The sequence below is a fragment of the Nymphaea colorata genome, chromosome 8 (assembly GCF_008831285.2).
Source record: "Nymphaea colorata isolate Beijing-Zhang1983 chromosome 8, ASM883128v2, whole genome shotgun sequence".
Classification (NCBI taxonomy): Eukaryota; Viridiplantae; Streptophyta; class Magnoliopsida; order Nymphaeales; family Nymphaeaceae; genus Nymphaea; species Nymphaea colorata.
Genome location: NC_045145.1, coordinates 23067281 through 23084388, shown reverse-complemented (window position 1 = coordinate 23084388; position 17108 = coordinate 23067281). Strand labels below are relative to the sequence as shown.

The 17108-nt window shown below is 36.6% G+C and overlaps 1 protein-coding gene across 1 annotated transcript; it reads left to right on the top strand.

Annotated features, from left to right (window-relative positions):
• The first annotated feature begins 1999 nt into the window (after positions 1 to 1999).
• LOC116259704 (probable endo-1,3(4)-beta-glucanase ARB_01444) lies at positions 2000 to 5397 on the top strand. The gene is made up of 2 exons (XM_031637610.1): positions 2000 to 3591; positions 4817 to 5397. The coding sequence occupies exons 1-2, from the start codon at positions 2038 to 2040 to the stop codon at positions 5216 to 5218; spliced, it is 1956 nt and encodes a 651-aa protein (XP_031493470.1). The 5' UTR covers positions 2000 to 2037; the 3' UTR covers positions 5219 to 5397.
• The last annotated feature ends 11711 nt before the right edge of the window (positions 5398 to 17108 follow it).

The window sequence follows — 17108 nt, the reverse complement described above, 5'->3', positions numbered from 1 at the left end:
TGGTTTATTCAAAAGATTTTAAGGGGTTATTATTAATTTATCAACATTTTAAGTACGTCAAAAATATTTTTTTGGAAAAAATAACGTCTCAAATTTAATGGAAATTTTATTTTTTCAGCCAACCATTTGTCTAAAATTTCAAGAAAAAGACTACCTTTTAAAATCTTCTTGGTAAGAAGGCCATACATTTCATATAGTTATCAAAGAGACAAGTGGGCTTAAATAGACTTTCTTAAACCTGAAAAAAAACAACAACAAAAATGGTAAGGATGTAACTTAGTCATGATGGCAGTGTTAACAAAAATTGCATCTAAGATTTTTCACTTCTTAGTTTAGCAAAATTTCATTTTAATCTTTTAACGAGACAAATTATTTATTATGTCGTTATACCGTAGCAGGTGAAATGCGTGAAACAAATAACAAAAGCAAAAAGTGCAACGATAGATCGCCGAAAGCGCTTCCTCTTTGTTGATAGCTTACAAATCTTATTAGAAAGATAACAAAAGATAACAGAAAATCTCGTTTTCAGAATTTTTAACAAAAAATGTACATTAAAAAAAAAAAGAAAATTCCCCTAAATTTAATTTCTTCAGCATGATAACAAAATATATTTTATTGGAGAAAATTTTACCATCAAGGTCGTTGTTATAAAAACAAAAGCAAGAGTTGATAAGGACCACATGCAACCGAGCTGCTGTTAGTCGATTCGATATTGATACCTTCAAGCGATAGTGCAAGGGTGGTGGTAATAAAACTTCATATAATAAAGTTGCACTAAATCAACCACTCTTTCACAAAATATAGTTAACCAAAAACTTCAATTGACAATTCTTTTTGTATTTCTCTATACATTTGATTCTCATATTTGAGCAGTTAATGATAAAAGAAGCAAGAAAAGATTATATATATATATATATATATATATATTATTTAATTTATATATATAATAATAATGAAAATAATAGTAATTTATCATTCATACATATACACAGACAGGCACACACAACACACACAAACACACACATGAAAGTGCACTACTCCCAACTACTCATGAAAAAGTCAAATCTGGTTAGGAGTGAAGAACTTGATGGTGTCAACACGCTTTCTCACATCACACGCTGCATTGGCTTCTGATTTTTGATAGTATATCAGATTTGAATTCAATTTTATACGTCAGTGGAATCCAAATCCTAACGATTTATGGAATTTGATATCGGACTTTCAATCCAAATCCAAACCACGAAGATCAGGATCTATAGAAAATTAACACCAAAGATGGTCTCCAACCCATCCAACTCGACACCAAAGATCAATTTGTCAACCATGGCTAAAGTGTTAGGCCTCCAACCAACCAAGCCCAAGCCTTTCACACACAATGCATCTTATTTTCAAAATGATTGGAAAGATTTTGACTCCAAAGCACCAAGCTTATGATAGAATAAATCATTTTTAATTGGACCTACGAAAATGAAGTTCGACCCTTGATGTCTCTACATCTTCATAAGATATCTAAATACCTTCATCTTGATTGTTTGCTTTTTCCAAATGGAGATCACAATAACTTCGGAAAACCTTTGCGAAAAGATAAATATGTTCTCGGATCTTTCTAATTATCCGTATCTAATTCACCTTTAAATGAAGATACGACAGTTTTGTGGCTCAATTTGACATTGTTGACCAAAAATTCAAGGGTCGAGACGATTTCAAGGATGAAACTTGCCCTTGCCCAGGGGAAGATAAGAACACCTTGATCGGGGAACTGAACTTAGAATATGATTAATAGGATGGTTACCATTAAAGAAGAACCCAAAAGAAAATTTGTTCATAGATAATGATAGATACCAACTTCTTACAATATTGATTCGCGAGTATTAATGCCAAATATCTGTAATTGCTCACCGTATTTCTTAGTATAACTTAGATTATTACCTTCATTATGACAGTAATAAATAGCGACATTCAATCACTATAGCCGCTATATATTTACATCATCTCTAAACCAAGAGGGGAGAGAGAGAGAGAGAGAGAGAGAGAGAGATGGGATCTCTTTCTCCCTTCACCATCACCCAATCTCCGGTTCTTCCTTCTCCGCCACCATTCTTTTCCGACCAACTCCGCTCCCCACCTCTCCCAACGAACGCCTTCTGGCAGAACTACGTCTTGAAGAACGGCGATCAACCGGAGTACATCCACCCTTACCTCGTCAGATCCTCCAACAACTCCCTCTCCATCTCTTACCCTTCTCTCTTGGTCACCCTCTCCTTGATCTCCCAACTCTTCCTCCCTGACCTCACCATTACCGCCACCACTTCCCCTCAGTCAGCATCGTCTCCCCAACACACTATCACCCACTTCGATGAGACCTCCGTCACTCTCAGCATCCCCGGAGGCCTCTCCTTCCCTCTAGTCCGCGGCTCCCCTTATATAACATGTATAGCTTCCGCCGACGCCGCTACCGGAATCTCAATCTCCGCCACCAACCCCATCCTCTCTTTCTCCTCATCCGGCGACTCCACCTCTCACACCGTCGTGCTCAAAAACGGCCAAACGTGGAAGCTCTACACCGCTCCCGGAGTCCAGTTCACCGCTAACAATGCGACTCTCTTTGCCCCGAAGTTCGCCGGCGTCCTACGGCTGGCGGTCGTTCCGGACAAGAGCTACGAATCCGTTCTCGACCGTTACAGCGCCGCGTATCCGGTGTCCGGCGTTGCCACCATCACCAAACCTTTCACGATAGAGTACTCCTGGAGCAAACAAGGGAATGGAGAGCTCCTGCTCCTCGCCCACCCGCTCCATCGCCGGCTTCTCGCGAACGGCACCACCATCTTGCCCGAATTCCGGTATCAAAGTGTTGACGGCGAGCTTGTTGGTGTCGTTGGGGATGCATGGACTCTTGGGACTGGTGCAATCCCTATCACATGGCACTCCAAATCCGGCGTGGCCAATGGATCCTCGCCGGAAATTATCGCTGCACTTCAAAGCGACGTGGCCGGATTGAACACCATCAACACTACATCTTCTTATTTCTACGGGAAAGCGATCGCCAGGGCTGCTAGGCTGGCGATGATTGCCGAAGAACTGCAAGTTCCGGGCCCGATTCCGACCATTACTCAGTTCCTGAAGAGCTCAATCACTCCATGGCTCAATGGAAACTTCCAAGGCAATGGTTTTCTCTACGATTCCATGTGGGGAGGGCTCACAACCAAGAGCGGCTCGGTTGACTCGGGCGCCGACTTCGGATTTGGAGTTTACAATGACCATCATTTCCATCTGGGCTACTTCGCTTACGGCTGCGCCGTGCTCTCGAAGCTCGACCCGAGCTGGGGGAAAAGCTTCCGGCCGCAGATTTACGCTCTGGTGGATGATTATATGTCTATGAACTCATCAAAAACGTCTACAAAGCTCAGGAACTTCGACTTATGGAAGCTGCACTCATGGGCCGGCGGCCTGACGGAGTTCGGCGACGGCCGGAACCAGGAGAGCAGCAGCGAGGCCATCGCCGCTTACTATTCAGGGGCTTTGGTCGGCAAGGCATTTGCAGATCAGCAGCTGGTGACGGTCGGATCAACACTGGCAGCATTCGAGATACAGGTACGTAAAGAGTGGCCTCTGGTTTAGCTTTTACTGCAAGATCTAGCATAGTATTTTCTGTGCAAAGGAGAATAAGCCGGTAGAGATTTATCAAATCAGATCTCATACAGAAAAAATAGCGAGATCTGTGGCTCATTCTTGGTATACCATGAAACTATTCTGGCATTAAGTTTGATACCGTAAAAATTTAAGATTTTCCAAATTAACTTTGATCGTTTCGATGGGATATTAAATGGGGCTACTTAATTTGTTGACTACCATGAAATCATTATGGTATTAATGCGATATTAACCATTCATACATTTCATATTTCAATGTCCTTGTCATGTTTTTTGTTTTTAAATATCTCCCCGTATATTTTAGAATACAAACTTTATTTTGAATCTATCCGCCCGTGATAGTTTGGTCTTCCACATTTTGAAAAGTTTTCAACAGCCAGAATCACAAGTTACTCATGCACTCTTGTGCTGCTTTGTTTTTTTTAACCAGCTTGAGGTATCCTGCCCACAATTCACCTTCTTCTTCTTATTGGCTGTCTGTTTTCACACTGCTCCTCTCCTAGATCCTATCGCCTATACTGGTATAACATTTTCCAGAACTTTTTTCTCCCCATGGATGCTTTTCACCTGCCCTACCAACTCAGGGGCAACTAATAAAAAGACACTTGAAAGATTAAATGTTACCATCAATCAAGAATCCAGATCACAAGAGCGGTGGTGTACCAAGCTATAAGTTGTTGGAGCGACAGTGATTATGGTTACTTTCCCCAAGACAATTTGGTTTGAGAAGGTTGTTAATTAATTCCGATGTACCAAACTTGAAGAAGATACTAGGTTGGGTGCACGCAATCACAACCATTATGAATGGAAGGCGGTTTTCTGAGAATTAGATGATGATGGTGAGAAAGAGTAGTGGAAGGAGGTTCTAACCCACCTTCAACCACCACAAGCATGGTCAATGGCAGGTTTAGAAAAATGATCTTTTTTCTCCCACCATTGACAACTGAAATAATGTCATGCGTGAGCATTTACATTTATTTATTTGTTAATTTATTTAGAGAGAGAAACAGAGAGAGAAAGAGAGGGCTAGGAAGGAAGACACAGTCCCTAAACCAGGACAACTCTTAAAAAGAGAGAAAGTGATCTAATGTGAACAACAACTGAGATGGTTGCTATTTAAATCAAGAGTGGGATGTTTGACGTTTACTTGCTGTGATGTGATGCAGGCAGCACAGACATGGTGGCATGTGGGAGATGAGAGCATGGTGTACAACACCACTTTCAGCAGCGACAACAGAGTTACAGGGGTTCTGTGGTCTAACAAGAGGGAGAGCGGCCTCTGGTTTGCACCGGCGGAGAGAAGGGAATGCAGGCTGGGCATCCAGCTGCTGCCCATCCTGCCGGTGACGGAGACACTGTTTCAAGATGTTAAGTACGTGAAGCAGCTGGTGAATTGGGCGATGCCTGCGTTGTCCAGGCCCGGCGTCGAGGATGGCTGGAAGGGCTTCGTCTATGCCCTGCAGGGAGTCTATGACAGAGGCCAAGCTTTAGCGAGTATAAAAACCCTCACAACGCATGACGACGGCAACTCCCTTACCAATTTGCTGTGGTGGGTCTATAGTAGGTGAAAATGAGTCGATGCGTTAATTATTCGCTGCAGATTAATATTGTATCTTCTTTAGTTTTTTTTCTTTTTTCTGACATTTATTGTCCAGTTATGCGTTTGTAGATTTGAACTACTATTAAGGCTGAATTCGTGTGATAAAGCCATTTAGGAAACAATTCTTTAATGCATGTACTTACCATCTATCACATGTTTGAGATTCTCGTTGTTTTCTTTCTTTTTTTTTTTTATTTATCCGAGAAAGGAAAAATTTAACTGTTTCATAAATCTGTCACAAAAGGAGGCTCGTGGTGGTGTTCTATGAATCTGTTCTATTTTTTGGGCTAAGTTCAAGAAACCATAAATTACTGTTGCCAAACTGCCTTAAAATTTCTCATACTTACTTGACAACGCTTCTTGTCAAAAGATGTAGGTCTATCTCAGCCAGTTTCAAAGCTGATGCCACGTTGTTTGTAAATCACTCCAGAGTTTAGAAGAATATGGAAAGATAACACGACAAGCTACCTCAAAGGATTGAAAAAATAGCTCAATTAAGCATCAGATCTTATACCCAATGTTACATTAAAAGGTGTGCATTAAAAGATATATCTTAGTAGTGTGGATCTTAAATCCACATTACATGTGGAGTATGTCCAACCTTAAATCCATGGATCACTATCAATCACGGCAGATGTCAGATCCACAGTGAAACTAGCATACTTTAAGTGGATCAAATCCACATCTGGTTTCCTATTTGCCTGGCCGCTCCAAATTCATTTAGGTTGTTTGAATATGAGAACTATGTGACTACCAATTGTGCATAGGGCTGCACAATAAGTCGAACCAACTCAAGCCTGACTGGAACTCGATTGGTTTATAAATGAGTGAAGATTGAGTTCAAATATATAATTGAAATGTTAAACGAGTAGACTTGGGCCTCTTTAAATTAGACGAACACCAACTAAACAAGTTAAAAGAATTAACTAGTTAAAAGAAACGAGACATGCTTAACAAAGACGAGTTAATCGAGTCGTGCTCGATGCAATATTGTCGAGTCAAAGCTCGAAGATGTTCTATGGAGCTCGAGCTCAACCCGAACTTGAGCTTCATAATTTTTTTGAGTCCAGTCCAGCTCGAGCTGGCCAACTCGAGCTATATGCATTAGTCTCATATGATGAATGACAACGCCTGGATTCCTAACATAAGTCTGTCAATTTTTGTTTGTTGATGAATGACTGCCTACCAACTTCTCGACTATCTTCAATCTATTTGCTCAATAAACTATGGTAATAACCAGTCTTATTAGCAAAATCAACAAAATTATATAAGTTTACCTGATTGAATTTTCATTTTTTGAAACCAAATTTTTTGCTTCTTCCGCTTGTCAAGAAGTAACAGTACCTAAACATAGATCTTACAGATAAACATGATTCATGTTTCCCAAATGATTGGATAACCATAATTATTGGCTCCAAAATTAAATGAAGATTCAATAAGTATATCTAAATTTATCAGTAACGAAGATCCAACAAGTATATAAAAATTGAATCTTTGTTATTCCACAAATTTTCAAAATAAACAAAAAGGAAAAGAGACCGAACCAAATTGATTCTGTTTTTTCCAAAGCAATTAAGGATATAAATGGAGTCTGGCTGACTTGTCTTAACTATACCCAACTACAAGGCATAATATTCCCTTCTAGAGTATGTAATTTGTTTGTTATACTGTTTTCATGCATATTGACATGTGGGTTCTCATAGAAATAGCATAAACAGAAATTGTTTTTTCCTTCCATTTTCTTTAAATTAATTATATGAACGATTCTTCCAATTAATTCATATTCACAGTGTTTTTTTTTTTTGGAATCTAAAAAAGACAGAACGTTTTAATTAATTAACTACACACTCCAAAAAGCTTAACGAACGTAACCCATTTTCTACAGTTGCTTTCTTCTATCCTTTATCTGATCAACCAAACGCTATAGATTTTGAAACTCAATCGAAAAATTGTGCAACAAAAATAATTTTAGAAGAGAGTATAATCTGTCCATAATTGCCAGGCCCTATAAGAGATAATGACATAAAAAATTGCTGAGCAATTTTCTTCGAACATGTTATTAAAAAACTATATTATTGCTCCAAGAAACTTGATCGACTATAGTTGCATGAGATTTGGTGGCAATAGACAAGGACCTAATAACGAATCATGTAGTAATTTTATGTGCACCAGAAAATTGATTGGTTTTTTTTAGGGGTGGGCATTGGGCCGGGCCCGTTTACAATTAAAAAGTATTTTTTAATTATAAAATTAATTTTTAATCTAAATTAATATTTTAAATAATAACATATATACTATTAAATTTAAAAATATTTTTTTTAATATTATAAGGCCCGGGTCGGCCCGACAACACTTGAAATTCAAGATTTGTATATAACATGGATCGAAACTACAAACATAAAAGGGCCTCAAATTAAAAAATTATGTTAAAAATTTGAAATTAGATTTAAGGTTGTAGGTGACAAGCACTCCAGATTCTTCAGATATTCAAGAATGTACTAAAATTTGTAATTCATAAAAAGATATATTTAACAAGAATTTTCAAGTACGTGTTTAAAAGCAAAACAAGAAAACTAAAAATTAAAACTTCTAGAAGAAAGATACAATTCACTAATTTTAGAATCTGGTTCGAAGATAAAATTAAAAACAAATGATAAAGTTAAATATTCGTGGTACAAACCCTTTAACATTAAAAAATGGCACAAAATTCAAAAAATTGTGGCTAAATAAGGCAATTGAAATTATGAACTTATATGATAAATTATGAAATAGCTATTTAAACACCCAAAGAATGAAGCATAGACTCAAAACACAAATTTAAAACAAAAATTAAAAAGGAAACCAAAAAGCACAAAATTAATTGAATACTAAAAAATAGATTATAAGGCAAAATCTGAAGCAAAACCTAAAAAAATGAATACGAAAACGTAAGTAACTTGAAAGCACGAAATTAAAATTTCAAAGTACTGTTCATATCTTCAATTAAAAAAATTTGATTCATAAAATTCATACAAAACATGCCAAATTTGAGATGCAAATAAACCTGAAATTTATAAAAAAAAAACACATAACACAAATTAAAAAAAATGTAAAAAAGATAAAATTAGAATGTAGAAAAGCTTATTTTTGAAAAAGTTATAGTTACAATATAAAAACATTAAACTCATACCTCAAGGTTAAAAAATATCTAATATTAAAATTGGATATAAGACAATAGAATTCCAAGACCTCAAATTTAAAACGCATATTAAAACTTTTAAATTAGATTTAAAACCAAACTACAATTTAGCTAATTCAAAATCCTTGAAATTTAAACTTAAATAGAAAAAATAGAAACTCATGAAAAAAACTTGATTCCACGAAAATTGCCACCATAAGCATTGAAACTTTAAGCAAAAAAACAAAAATTAAAAAATTGAAGACAAACTAAAGCATTTAAATTGAAACTTTTAAAAGAGCATAAAATTAAAAACATTAAAAATTTGAAGTTAAACTTCAAACAAAATTTGAAATTTATGTTAAGTTTAATATATCTTAAACACTATTTAAATTGAGAGAATATAATAGACAAAACTGATCGTAGAAGACAGAAACAATGGATATAACAAACAATTCGAATATAGCATAAACAAACAGTAGACAGGATAGACAGAACTAACCGTAGTAGGCACAAACATTAGCTAGAATGGATAGATTTGACAAAACAAAGAAAAACTTCAAACAAGTGTGACAGAATAGACATGTGTGAAACAAACATTGGACAAGAGAAATATAGTGTTATGTTCCTAAAATCATCAAACGATAGACAAAAAACATCATTGTCCATGAGGACATGACAGTAGTATGATAAACAGGGCATTGTATCTGTCATGTCCTAATGGATAGCAATCAAACGATTGAAGGTTCTCTTCCCTTCTCCTTGTCTCCCCTTTATACCCAAGGTCCAATACTGCTTCAGCACCTAGGGAAGCTATAGTTAAACTTATTTGGTGGAAGATAGGGATGTCAATGTATCCAGGTTTGATCCAATACCCAATTGGATAGTTCCAAAAAAATTGGATATAAAAAAATAGTATCCGATTAATAAAGTGGGTTGGCTTCGGATTGAAGAAGAGACAACCGATGAGTTTTGGGTTCGCATGGTCTCTAGTTTTGAAAAAACATTATATATCCAATGCCGTTACCTTTTGAAAATCAGCCAGATATTGTTCAAAATTTGGATTTAGATTCGGATTGTGATATTGGATATCAGAATCATAGTAAAATTTACATATGATTTTTTGGTTGTTTGTTTGTTTATATTCGAATCTGAATTCAATTCCAAGCATGCAGATTATCCAAAAGAATAGATACGATTATGAGTTTATCCTATTCAAATTTGATTCTTTGACATCCCTAGTACCTAAATGTTGGAAGCAAATGTTGGAACAAAAAGTTCATAGTTTATAAAAGCCAAGGTGAGGTACTAACCCCTACATATGGCTAAGAATAAGACTATAATTAGGAGTTGCAAATTCTGCAATGGAGGTCTTTTAAGTCTCTTGTTGATCCTTTGGCCAAAGTTTTAGGCTAGCACTCAATCACTTTTTTTTTTCAAGGATGTATTTTTATTTTTCATTCTTTATTCATAAAAAGGAAAGGATCAGCTTTGCATCTGAACAGCCTTAACCTAAAAAATAAATTTGTCTAGAAAAAAAGAAAAGATAAGAACAGATTTTAAAATTTAATAAAGGATAAATATCTGCAATAGTGAGGAAAATTTTGTGGAAACATATGGCCTCGCGTTTACCAATACAAGTTATTTGTGAACCAAAAAGGAGGGCATTTTTATTTCCCTTGGAAAACTAAATGCAAGACTTAACACATTTACCAAATTGAGAAGTTCTTATTTTCCAAGTTGATTTGTTTCAATGCAGTGATGGTAGCATTACATTTGCTTTTAGTCTAAATATATAAATTATTGCATTTTTCTGTTGTTCATTAGTGAAATTGACCATGTATTTTCTACTTGGTGCCACGGGGGCGTCATGCCCAACCATTTGGGTAGGTATTATCTATGATTGGAAAGAAAATATGCACCACTGACAACAAGGATTCCCTTTTATCATCTCCCCCTTTTGTTTCTCAAGTATTCCAACTATATAATGTCATTTTTCATGGTATATACAATCCTTCCAATCAATTTTTGCTTTGTAAAGAAGGAAAAAAAACCTTTATAAACTTTGCCCACATAGATAATCAAATTTGACACTCATTGACATTAATCATGAAAGATTGGAAAAACAAATTAACAAATGGGTGGTATCGATTGTCATAATAAGTGAAGATACAATCCAAAGTTTACAACTTTTCTCTGTTTAAAAAAAAAAAGATTTGTTGTCAAATTTCCCACCATTTCTTATTTGGTCACCTACCATTAATGATTCTTTCTCAAAAGTATTATATGCAATATAATGTGCCCATTGCTTCACATTGGTGACCATCCAAAGCCATGTTCTCCAACCTTTGTATTATACATTCTTGAATGTTCAAAGCTACATGTATGAATTCCACTGTGTTCTAATTAACTACACTAGAATATGCCTCTATGATTTGTGCAGTAAGGGTTTTCTTTTTTTCTCTTTTTTTTTCACTCTCTCTCTCTCTCTCTTGTTTGTGCGTGGAGGAGGAAGGAAGAAGGATGAATCAACAACTACTTGAATTGGGTGTCAGATCTTATGTGTTTCCTTCAACACTAGTGAAAAATAATATGTTGGGATATGATTTAAAAATAAGAAGCACAAAAAATATTCTTGCAGGCAGTAACAGTACTGAATATAAGTTTCAAACGAGCCTATCACAATAACAAGAACAAGCATAAATGCAATGGCTGCTATGTCACACAAGCACTTGTAAAATGATAATGTCTGGGAAAAATGTTCCGGGAAAAATGGGAGAATACAATAGGATGATTGTAAAGCCCAATGGAGCAGCTCTTTGTCGGTCTAGTGTGTAGCCTATTTGGCTGGACAAGTCTATTCGACCAATGGCCACAAGAAAAACCAGAAAAGAAAACCATACTATTTATATACTTCGTTTATACAAAATAGTCAGATATCTATTTCATGAGTGCAGGTGTGATGTGGACAAGCCTGTATGATCAGTGGCGGCAAGAAAAACATAAAAGTTGTAAAATAGAACCATAATATACATTTTATGTATTTATATATGTTGTATGAACAAAGCATTCAGACATGTTTCTAATGAGCGCAGGCGTGGTGTGGACACCTGGCGTGTGTGCATGTGTGTGTGTATAGGATGTACATATATATTCACACACGAAGGATTCATACCCAATTGAAGTTATTGAACTAACAGATTCACCTGCACCTGCACCTGAGTTGACTAGTTTGTGTGATATAGACACATATACAAGTATCTAAAGATGTTATTTATGTTTATATATGTGTATAATGCGCAGGCATTCCCTTCCACTTTTTAATGATTTGGTAAAAAAAAAAAAATTCAGGAGGAACCTGATTAAGAGCTTGAGAGTCTTGGTGAAGAGGTCCACAAGTTGGAAATCCACATTCTCCCTGAAGTGCTATGTGTTGACGTAAAGACAATTACTCAATATGCCTGATACGCTTGTGGGAAATTGTCACTGCTATATAATATTTTGTAAATGAGTGAAATGCTTTACCTTTGGGAATATCCATGCCAGGGGGAGCCTCCATGAAAGCTTGTTTATTTATGTTTTCATTTTGTCATTCATTTAACAAACATTTGATTAAGTTATGCTATAGAAAACAGTGAGTGAGCTACGGTAGTTCAAAATTTTCTGCATCTCAGGACAGAAACCAATATGGTAGATCCAAACTCCAAACAACTCATAACATGAGAAAGGGTTATCAATCGATGTTTCTTCACCCCCCTTCCCTTTTTCAAAGAAAATTTTGAAGATCACATCTATTGCTTTTTAACAAAACATTACTAGATGTTTTGTTAACATTGCCACTTTACACATCTATTAAGTGGCAAGTATGCAGACTAGTTAGAAAAGAAGAAGATCACATCTAGGCACCGCGAGACTTCTTTTTCCAGGTGAATTTTGTTTCAGACTAGAAAAGCTGGTTAGCATTTGGGTAGCCGGTGTCACCGGAATTGGTTTGAATCGGTTCATTAGAATTGAATGGGTAGCAAATGGGCTTCACTCATCAGCATGCTTGTTATTTTCTCAAATTTTAAAAGTTTTTTTTTGTTTTTATAATTATTCTTATATACATGATTAAGAAAATATGTTTCTTTTTCTGTGAGGAAAAAGATGGAACACTAAGGTTCGGTGGTATGTTTACCTGAATAGACGGGGTTAACGTTTACCCTGCTGAGAATATGTTTCTTTTTCTGTGAGGAAAAAGATGGAGCACTAAGGTTCGGTGGTATGTTTACCTGGATAGACGGGGTTAACGTTTACCCTGCTGAGAATATGTTTCTTTTTCCGCGAGGAAAAAGATGGAGCACTAAGGTTCGGTGGTATGTTTAAGGATAAACATACCACCGAGGATAAACATACCACCGAACCTTAGTGCTCCATCTTTTTCCTCGCGGAAAAAGAAACATATTCTCAGCAGGGTAAACGTTAACCCCGTCTATCCAGGTAAACATACCACCGAACCTTAGTGCTCCATCTTTTTCCTCACAGAAAAAGAAACATATTTTCTTAATCATGTATATAAGAATAATTATAAAAACAAAAAAAAAACTTTTAAAATTTGAGAAAATAACAAGCATGCTGATGAGTGAAGCCCATTTGCTACCCATTCAATTCTAATGAACCGATTCAAACCAATTCCGGTGACACCGGCTACCCAAATGCTAACCAGCTTTTCTAGTCTGAAACAAAATTCACCTGGAAAAAGAAGTCTCGCGGTGCCTAGATGTGATCTTCTTCTTTTCTAACTAGTCTGCATACTTGCCACTTAATAGATGTGTAAAGTGGCAATGTAAAGTGGCAATGTTAACAAAACATCTAGTAATGTTTTGTTATAAAGCAATAGATGTGATCTTCTTCTTTTCTAACTAGTCTGCATACTTGCCACTTGACACAGATATTGCTTTAACAAAACATTGCCACTTGACACATCTATTGCTTTAACAAAACATTGCCACTTGACACATCTATTAAGTGGCAAGTATGCGGACTAGACTAGTATGCAGACTATACATTTTGTGAGCTTGATATGGACTTATCTTTGGGGCCGGAAAGACATTTAGAAACAGTTGCTGAAAACGATTTTCTAGGGAAAAACTGCACATGACGTTTTTGCAGGAGCTGGGTTTCTGCATGTTTTCTGCTTTGATCTCTAAACCATCAGCTCTTCGTTGATATCAAATTCTTAATTTCGATCAACCCAACTCGTAAAAGAAATAATAAATAAGTTTAACATAAACAATAAATTATGGGAATAACAGCTCTAGTGACTTGCGGGAGGAAGGAAAACCATGGCTTTTTTTCTTTGAAAAAGGGAAGGGGGGTGAAGAAACATCGATTGATAACCCTTTCTCATGTTATGAGTTGTTTGGAGTTTGGATCTACCATATTGGTTTCTGTCCTGAGATGCTGAAAATTTTGAACTACCGTAGCTCACTCACTGTTTTATATATAGCATAACTTAATCAAATGTATGTTAAATGAATGACAAAATGAAAACATAAATAAAGAAGCTTTCATGGAGGTTCCCCCGGCATGGATATTCCCAAAGGTAAAGCATTTCACTCATTTACAAAATATTATATAGCAGTGACAATTTCCCACAAGCGTATCAGGCATATTGAGTAATTGTCTTTACGTCAACACATAGCACTTCAGGGAGAATACGGATTTCCAATTTATGGACCTCTTCAACAAGACTCTCAAGCTCTTAATCACGTTCCTCCTGAATTTTTTTTTTTTTTAACCAAATCATTAAAAAGTGGAAGGGAATGTCTGCGCATTATACACATATATAAACATAAATAACATCTTTAGATACTTGTATATGTGTCTATATCACACAAACTAGTCAAATGGTCGCTGCACCCAACTCAACTCAGGTGCAGGTGCAGGTGAATCTGTTAGTTCAATAACTTCAATTGCGTATGAATCCTTCGTGTGTGAATATATATGTACATACTATACACACACACATGCCAGTGCTGCACCTGCATCCACACCATGCCTGCGCTCATTAAAAACATGTCTGAATGCTTTGTACATACAACATATATAAATACATAAAAATGTATATTATGGTTCTATTTTACTACTTTTATGTTTTTCTTGCGGCCACTGATCATACAGGCTTGTGCACGTCACACCTGTACTCATGAAATAGATATCTGACTATTTTGTATAAACGAAGTATATAAATAGTATGGTTTTCTTTTCTGGTTTTTCTTGTGGCCATTGGTCGAATAGACTTGTCCAGCCAAATAGGCTAAACACTAGACCGACAAAGAGCTGCTCCATTGGGCTTTAAACGTTAACCACCGAACCTTAGTGTGCCATCTTTTTCTTCGCAGAAAAAGAAACATATTCTCAGCAGGGATCTACCACCGAACCTTAGTGCTCCATTACAGCCTTTTCATATGTTTCTTGACAGTCGAGAAAGGAGAGTAAAAGGCCTCCGGACTAACTGTTGGGGCGTCTCCCAACTCTATAAATACGCAGCTTCTCTTATGCGTTTCTCACACTGCTTCATTCACAACATGAGAGTTTAGTGCATTCGGAGAATAGCTAGCTAGCTTCATGGCTTCCAAGCTCTTAGTTGTTGCCATTGCCCGGAGGCTGAGGAACATCGTGTCGTTCCCATCGTCCTTCCGTGACGTCGAATCTGGCGAGGTCTCAGAGAATTCAAACTCCTTACATCCCTCAACTGCCGTGTCGCCCGTCGCTTCTACGTCTACCCGCCTCCGTGATTCTTCCTCCTCTCTACCATTGCCCGGTCCTTCTTCATCACATAACGATGGGCTGCAATCGCAGGCTTTGATTGATTGGGGTGCCGTAGGTTCGACTCTCATTGCTATTCAGTGCAGTTGGATTGTGGGGCTTGTATCAGTGTGCTTGGTGAAGGCGCTGCCTGCTGCTTGGCTTGGCCTTCCTTTGGAAGCAGTCTTTTTCCTGATGGCCATCGGTTTGCTTCTCACGTTGTATTGGCGGATCTTTGCTCTTTACCTGGAAACGAGTGGGATCTGTCTAAATTGTCTTCGGGTTGTTTCCCTATTCATCACAACTGTGGCAGTTCTAATTACAGCGGGAGTATGCATGAGTTATCTCGCGTCGCTTTGAGTGGGGAAGAAGAAGCACCCAGAACAGAGGTTTGGTCCGTTTGGTTTCGTGCTTTAAAGGAAGAAATGAAGATTAGCAATCAGGAATTGCCGTGTGAAGATTCATCCCAGGAAGAGAAGGTTTTCAAATGTTGCAACTCTTTACCATATGTATAGCTGCCTCATCACGTTGTATCTTGTAACCATTTCTGTATCAACCGTATAAACATTATAAATAAAACGAAAACTCTTTCAAATCATATATAGCAAGAGATTTACTCACTTGCCTGTGTCACCTTCTGCTTTCTTTTTTCATGGTACCAGAGCCAAGGTTCATATTTTCTTATGCAACCTTGGTTTCTCTGCACAATCGTCACATAGGTCTCTCTTATGCAAGTTCCTGCTCCTCTGTTCAGCCATAGTTCTTTTTTTTTTCAGCATTCCATTTCAGCAGCAAACCGTCGCCGGTGCATTTTATCTGTTAGTCTCATATGATGAATGACAACTCCTGGATTCCTAACATAAGTCTGTCAATTTTTGTTTGTTGATGAATGACTGCCTACCAACTACTCGACTATCTGCAATCTATTTGCTCATGAAACTATGGTAATAACCAGTCTTATTAGCAAAATCAACAAAATTATATAAGTTTACCTGATTGAATTTTCATTTTTTGAAACCAAATTTTTTGCTTCTTCCGCTTGTCAAGAAGTAACAGTACCTAAACATAGATCTTACAGATAAACATGATTCATGTTTCCCAAATGATTGGATAACCATAATTATTGGCTCCAAAATTAAATGAAGATTCGATAAGTATATCAAAATTTATCAGTAACTAAGATCCAATAAGCACATAAGAATTGATTCTTTGTTATTCCACAAATTTTTCAAAATAAACAAAAAGGAAAAGGGACCGAACCAAATTGATTCTGTTTTTTCAAAAGCAATTAAGGATATAAATGGAGTCTGGCTGACTTGTCTTAACTATACCCAACTACGAGGCATAACATTCCCTTTTGGAGTATGCATTTTGTTTGTTATACTGTTTTCATACATATTGACATGTGGTTTCATATAGAAATAGCATAAACAGAAATTGTTTTTTTCTTCCATTTTCTTTAAATTAATTATATGAACGATTCTTCCTGTTCTCCTGCGTCTAGAGTCTGTACAGTCCTTTTGGCTTGCGGCTTACTGGCGAGAGTTTGCCGCGCCGCACGGTCCGGAGTTGTCGGCCCGTGACACTTCTAATTCATAGTGTTTTTTTTTTTAATCTAAAAAAGAAAAAGCGTTTTAATTAATTAACTACACACTCCAAAAAGCTTAACCGAACTCACAATTACAAAGTGCGAGCACGAACGTAACCCATTTTCTACAGTTGCTTTCTTCTATCCTTTATCTGATCAACCAAACGCCATAGATTTTGAAACTCAATCGAAAAATTGTGCAACAAAAATAATTTTAGAAGAGAGTATAATCTGTCCATAATTGCCAGGCCCTATAAGAGATAATGACATCAAAAATTGCTGAGCAATTTTATTCGAACATGTTATAAAAAAACTATATTATTG